At 39.7% G+C, this 6941-nt stretch overlaps 1 protein-coding gene across 1 annotated transcript in view; it reads left to right on the forward strand.

Annotated features, from left to right (window-relative positions):
- LOC118405047 (neprilysin-like) overlaps positions 1 to 5601 on the forward strand; it is a 22917-nt gene extending 17316 nt beyond the window's left edge. The window contains exons 17-24 of the mRNA XM_035804448.1: positions 654 to 780; positions 1247 to 1298; positions 1944 to 2011; positions 2697 to 2830; positions 3278 to 3343; positions 3885 to 3980; positions 4497 to 4573; positions 4794 to 5601. Of these exons, the coding sequence (XP_035660341.1) occupies positions 654 to 780; positions 1247 to 1298; positions 1944 to 2011; positions 2697 to 2830; positions 3278 to 3343; positions 3885 to 3980; positions 4497 to 4573; positions 4794 to 4893 (720 nt within the window). The 3' untranslated portion in view covers positions 4894 to 5601. The remainder of the gene's footprint in view (positions 1 to 653; positions 781 to 1246; positions 1299 to 1943; positions 2012 to 2696; positions 2831 to 3277; positions 3344 to 3884; positions 3981 to 4496; positions 4574 to 4793) is intronic.
- Positions 5602 to 6941: the final 1340 nt, after the last annotated feature.

The following is a 6941-nucleotide window of genomic DNA, read 5'->3' on the forward strand; positions in this document are numbered from 1 at the left end:
AGATATGTCAAAGTCTCAAAACAAAACCGGGCCCCTGCAGTTCCAGAAAAGGTGCTAGGTGGCCCAAACCTATTGCAAGTGCCCTTTGCTCTAAGAACTACCTACCACATAAACTCGACCACCATAAATTGCGATATGTCAAAACTGGAAACAAAAGCACATTGTCGAACTTGACCTTCGTATTCCCGGTACCTATCAACACACTAAATATCATTAGAATCAATCCACAGCTTTTGCAGCTGCGCACAAACAGACAGGCAGACAGGCAGTCATACGTCGCTGAAAGCATCACCTTCTTTGTAATTACGGAGTATACCATATCACACGAGTTTGTAAGCTTTGAGACGCTTTGAATAATCTAGTATTACTTTACGATATTAACCTTTTAAATCTATCCCTTTCTTTATTTTGTTATTTTGTTATTTTATTTTATTTGTTCAGCTGTTTACAAACAGCCAGGGCTGCCCAACTAGCCGTAGGCTATTGTCAAGGGCTAACCCTGTACATGTTCGCACACGACAGGTTATACCGCCCCTTACGGGGTGACACACCCGTCCGGGTGAATGATGTAGATCACCATGTGGCTGATACGAGACAGAGGTTCGCCAGGCCTCCATCCGGGTGATTTGAAGTGAATCACCAACTCCCGACAGAAGGAGAGATCCCTTTCTTTATTGGCTAACGTACAATCATGTACACGAAATCTGTTTTCTTTCTGCAGGTGGATAACTCACCCTACCATTGTGAACGCCTTCTACTCACCCTCACGGAACTCCATCAGTAAGATGTATAATAGATACATAGTACATAAAATCTTGTGCACAAAGAATGCTTACGTCATCCACTGGATCTCGTTGACCTCTATGTTTAATAGGGGTCAAAAGAAATGCGCTCGCAGATATGATCTATCAATATTTGGCTTTTGAAATCATATTGATTTATCTATCTATTAGTAATTGAATATAGGTTAAAGGGTATTTATTTGCACATAAGACAGATTTGATTTTTCGCAAACCGCTTATAGTATTTACATGAGCTGACGCTTCGATTGTTGTAGCACTGCAGCGACGCCTAGCGGTATTGCTTTGAACTACGTAAGGTGACAAACTGTCACTAAATCGTCAACTTGCATGCGGTTTTGAATTTGGAACTTTATCATACAGCCATGTACAATCTTAATGAAATTATCAAGAAATGATTGATATTTTTTCTCACGTCTGTACTGTTTTACTAATTTTTTCTGCAGGTTTTCCAGCTGGTATTCTGCAAGGACCGTTTTACGACGGAACATACCCACGGTAAGACGCCAATCCCTGACTATCGTACGTTTGTATAAATCATTTGTATACAGAATAATGTACAAACAGAAGCTATCTGTATTGATCTCGCTATCAGTAATATATAGTGTATAGTCTTAAAATTGTGCATAATTAATATCGTTATGTCGATTTTTACATCACATGTTTTTAATGAACGAACTCTACTTAACATTTTTGCTAAGTAAGGGTTACAGAAACAAGGCATAATTTTTGATAGATGAAAACAATATCTTACTACTAGTACATCTATAGAGACTCATACATGCTAGTATTCAGGGGTTCAACTTTTTTTAAATTCTTGAAACCGTTAAACTGCCAAGCCCGGATGTATCCGGCACACATACAGATGTCCGGTTTGCCGCACCCGGATATATCCGGGATAGCGCATTCCCCCGAAGTAGCAGCTTTGCGCGTGTGTATCGCACGAACCCCAGATGTTAGGGACTTCGGCCTTGTTCGGGGGGTAAATCTTTTTGGAGATCATCGGCCAACCCTGACACTGATAGCATTTTATAGGGCTGAAACTCTGACAGTTTAAGGGTTAAAAGATGTAGTAAATAACTTTCTTTCTCACAAAACGTCCACATAGTTGACCACAATTTCTTGTTTTTGTTTCATAAACAGTTATCTGAACTACGGCGGTATCGGTGCTGTGATTGGCCATGAGATTACCCACGGTTTTGATGACTCAGGTTAGTAATTAAAAGTAAATAATACTCGACTACATTTCTTACATCATTATCATATCATCTATAGGTCCACCAACCTTATCTCACATGTATGATAAATAAGGAACAGTATACACAAGTCCTCAACTGTGTTTGCAAACTAGCTACAAACTCTCAATGACGTCATCATGACGTCAGTAATTTGAATAGATTATCAGATTGCAAATATGCATGGCTATAACAGAATGTCACATTAATTCTCACATATCATCATGGTGCCTGAAAGAGTCGAGGTCTAGATTAATCAACTGTATTTTGGTATTTCCTAGTGTTGAAAAATATCAATAACAATATATATAGTCTTCGTGGCGTCGTGTGTTTCGTAACTGGAAGAACGTTCGGCTCGGAATCTAGAGGTCCTGAGTTCGATACCCGCCGTGCCCGCGACGTTGTGCCATTGGGAAAGGCACTTTACACAAACTTCCTCACTTCACCCAGGATAAAGTACGCTCACATGCAATATGGGTACCTGACTTCGGTCGGGGAGGTAAAAGAAAAGGCTACATTTCTGTCTGTATTGTGTATGTGGCACTGTTATAAGTTACTAACATTGTCCTCGTCTATCCTAAAAGCAAATAGAGAGAAAAGACTATATTGTAATATTTCATGAAACGGCAATTTCAGATAGCTTCTGGTTTGCTTTTTTCAGGTCGCCAGTTTGACAAGGAAGGTAACCTGAACGAGTGGTGGGACCCGACAGTAGCCGACAAGTTTAAGGAAGCCGCCCAGTGTGTTATGGACCAGTACAGCATGTATCAGTTCGAGGAGGCAGGAGGCATGAACGTAACTATCTACCTTATATTTATATACATCAGGTATACTGTTCGGGCAGCTTAACTCAAGAGAGCTTATAATATATATTAATGCACAGCGAAGAAGAAAAGCAAATCTATATATAAAACAGTATGTGTCAGCTTACAGATGTGCCGTATGCGGCAGAGACTGTCATAAGTGATGCATTTTACACATTTGTGTGTGTGTGTTTGTGTGTGTGTATGTGCGTGTGTGTTTGTGTGTGTGTTTGCGTTTGTGTGTGTGTGTGTGTGTGTGTGTGTATATGTGTGTGTGTGTGTGTGTGTGTGTGTGTGTGTGTGTGTTTGTCGCTTTCCGTAGGCCGTATTTGACGACATAGGTATGATTCATCATATTTGAGATTATTGAATACATTTCATTTTATAAAAGGATGACAATGATGCGTCTTCTACTACAATTATCTTTTGTGTTTGATAGCTGAGTGGAGTCATCACATCTGGTGAGAACATCGCCGACAATGGAGGCATGAAGCAGACCTTTAGGGTAAGTGTACGAGCAAAGATCTACATCAAATGTGGAAGAAATCTGAATATCTATCTTTTCATTTGGATTGCAACAAGAAAATGTACGTGGGGCACAGACGGCTATAGCTGGTACCATGTCTTATACATAACATATCATAGAACATGTAGCATAACATGCACATAATATAACGCGGAGCTGGAACTAAACATAAGAAGTACAACCTAAACGTTACGTACTATTCTTTACATTTACAGAGTATTAATACAAGGTTATTTAGTTTCTGCATGAATATCTGTCTGTGGCACCTAACGCTAGTTCACCTTTATCCGCGGGGTTACCTATATCCGTTTTTCTAAACAACAGAGTTTTTAGGGATATCAAGTCAATGGACTTTGGTCTCAAACTGTAATATTGTGAAAGTACTACAAATTCAAACCACCGTCCGTCCACTTGTTATCCCTGAATACCCTGTTTTTAAAACAACGGATATAGGTTACCCCGCGGATAAAGGTGAAAGTCTTCAGACTAAAGGCAGAACCTTCTCTTTATTTCATCTCAGGCATACCGGAGCTGGGCTGCAGCTAACGGGCCAGAGCCGACCCTGCCTGGACTGGACCTGAACCAGGAACAACTGCTCTTCCTCAACTACGGACAGGTAAGATACCCATGGAAATACACTATCTTTGAAGTAAAGCTATAAGGAAAAAGGTAGTCACCTAGTATTCTTTAGGATGTAGGGGTGGTGGGTTGTTATCCACTGTGTCTGGGGCACAGTAAAGAAAGGTTGAGCCCATCCCTCTCCTTCCACTGTCATTTACATCTCAAACCGAAATCTCTTTATTACACTGCTACGCTTGTATAAAACAAATAACTTAGTGCGTTACTGGAGTAATATTTAGGAATTATTTTGAAATGCATTTCATGACGCATTGTGAAGATTTGTCAACTCCTCATCTCTATTATAAACTACCCATTCTATGTTCTACTGAATTTTGTATTGTCCATTTCTGAAAATGATACGAAATTGCATCTAAGTATACATAAGATAGCGAATGTATAAGTCACCGTTGATTGCTGTCCAATTTAAACCTAATGATACTGTATAGAGGGGGTATCAACGTGTTGAGGTATGCCATCTCCTAATATTTTTATTCTGCATGTGTGACTGTAGATCTGGTGCTCCAAGTACCGTTACCAGAGTGCTGTCAGCCAGGTGCTCAACGGGCCACACAGTCCCGGGAGGTTCCGGTAGGTGGCGTCGTTACACTATGCAGTAATCATAGCCAGTGCTAGATTTTTTAACGACGCTTTAAGTTTAAGTGCCCTTTGTTTCTTTCCTTATTTCACATAGATCAATTTTACCTCTTATAATTCCGTTTTAAACACGTCTTTTGAAATATCTAAACCGATTGGTTAACATTTGATTGTACTTTTGAATAATTTCATTCATTGTTTTCTTTTTTGTTAGTGTCATTGGTACGTTGTCCAATACTCCTGGCTTCTCTGAGGCCTACAAGTGCCCTGTTGGGTCCAAGATGAACCCCAGGAACAAGTGCGCAGTGTGGTAGCCGCTATAGACAACAATAAGGCCTGCATATAGTAACGGAGAAAAAAAAAGAAATTAATAAAACCAAATCTATGCAATTTGTGCTTTCTGATAATTACATGTGACATATTCAAAGCGTTAATGTTGTATTCATAGCGATATTAACATATTAATAGCATAATTTCAATTTAAACGTTCAAATATCATAACTTACTTAATAGAATAAGAATTATGTATTGAATAACAGAATCTCTCGTGTTGGTATATATCATATTGTAAAATTCTAATACTACATCGAAGTCGCAAAAATTAATCAATGTAAGAAATGATCACTACTCAAAATAATTTGAGCCATCATCATACCACCGCATACTTCTCATATGCGTCATAGTTTCGTAAACATGACGTCATAAGAGGTCAAAGGTTGCATGAAGTCGATGTCGTCCACCGAGTCGGTTCAAGAAAGGTAAATGAACTTTTATGTAGATGACCTCTTTAACTTAGTTATGATGCAAAATGTCGGATTCTTAGTGACAAATTAACTCAGAAATCATTGTGTTACGTTTATCTTTCTTTTGGACAGAAGTGACATCACTGCTTTAGTCTACTCTAAGAGTTTTTGTCTTTCGTGTTATATGGTGCTTACATTTGGACATCTTATGACATGTCTTTTATTATGCTATAAAGATTCATTTAAACTGTGATGAGATAATAAAAACTTTTAAATCAAGACCTTGTTTGTAAACTTTGTTCCTTATTCGTCGATATATGTTTAGACATCCAGGTACTTAGATACGCCAAGTTGTAGTTACTCAAACAACTGGATATTATTTTAGAAACGGTCAGACGTTTCAGATAACATCCGTTATCTTTCGTCAGTGTACCCTGGGAGCCATCCGGGGTCGGGCAGCTAGGACAGTTTATTCGGTAGCCCAAGACAGTCAGGCCCGCCGAGCTCCTATTAGCGACCCGGGGAGTTTAAGCCCGATTAAGTCCACCTGCCCCATAACTCCTTCGGGCTTACACTCCCCCGGAGTGCTAATGTGACGCAGGCGGGCTGACTGCCTTGCCTAACTCGCTAGCTACCCGGTCCTGTCTGGCTCCCAGGGTATCGTTAGTGACACTGAAAAGATCTCGTTGTAGCGCCAACTTTTGAGGATTAATTCTTTGAGGACAATGATTTCATGTACACAAGTGCAGCCTATCTTTAACTTGTTTTACTAAAGATTGAATTACATTAAAATTGAACTGATAATGGGATTTCTGTAGCATTTATAGTCGCTAATACATATATATAAGCTACGCACGTTCCTAACAAACTGACCACAACATTTCTAAAGAAATAATCTCAATCGTGTTAATCAAAATGATTAGTAATACTTCACTGATCAAAACGTATCATCCTTTCGTGACTCATAACCTTCCAAAGTACTAGTCTCTAATCAAAATGCCCCTTCCAGTTTCAAAGAAAGCGGTATGTGTACCTTCTATCAATTCTTCCCGTAAATATAATTTGTCCAGAACATGAAATAGAAAATTTAACAGTTTTGCTCCAGTACCGACACAAGTCGCTAGGGGATAAAATCATTTCAAGACCAAACCACATGTACATGCCAAACTCCATTGCAGTGCGTTCATATATGCAGTACTGCTCAACTACAAACAAGCATAAGAACATATATACATCCAAACCTTACCAAACATATAATAACATTATTTGTAAAAAAATACGCTCATCCTAGCTATGGCTATACGAAAAGGCTCCCCAGGCCTTTGGACACAGCAAAAACTTTACCCACTCCGTTCATTATGATCCACTTTACCTAGGTCCCCGTCTACACCCCCAGTTCAATCTTTACCGTACAAATGAGTTGTAAAGTCGTAATCTTTGCTTGTGGCAAATAAGTGGAGTGCTCCATGACAGTTGAGGGACGGGCGCTCAAACATGGGTGCGCCACATAGGGGGCACTGACGGCTTCTTCATCAGTCAGAGCATACAGGGCGACCGTTCGGGATGGCGTCCGCTCACGAGGTGGTTCCTATTGACAGCTTGGCACATGCGGACTCAAA

The sequence above is a fragment of the Branchiostoma floridae genome, chromosome 17, assembly GCF_000003815.2.
Source record: "Branchiostoma floridae strain S238N-H82 chromosome 17, Bfl_VNyyK, whole genome shotgun sequence".
Classification (NCBI taxonomy): Eukaryota; Metazoa; Chordata; class Leptocardii; order Amphioxiformes; family Branchiostomatidae; genus Branchiostoma; species Branchiostoma floridae.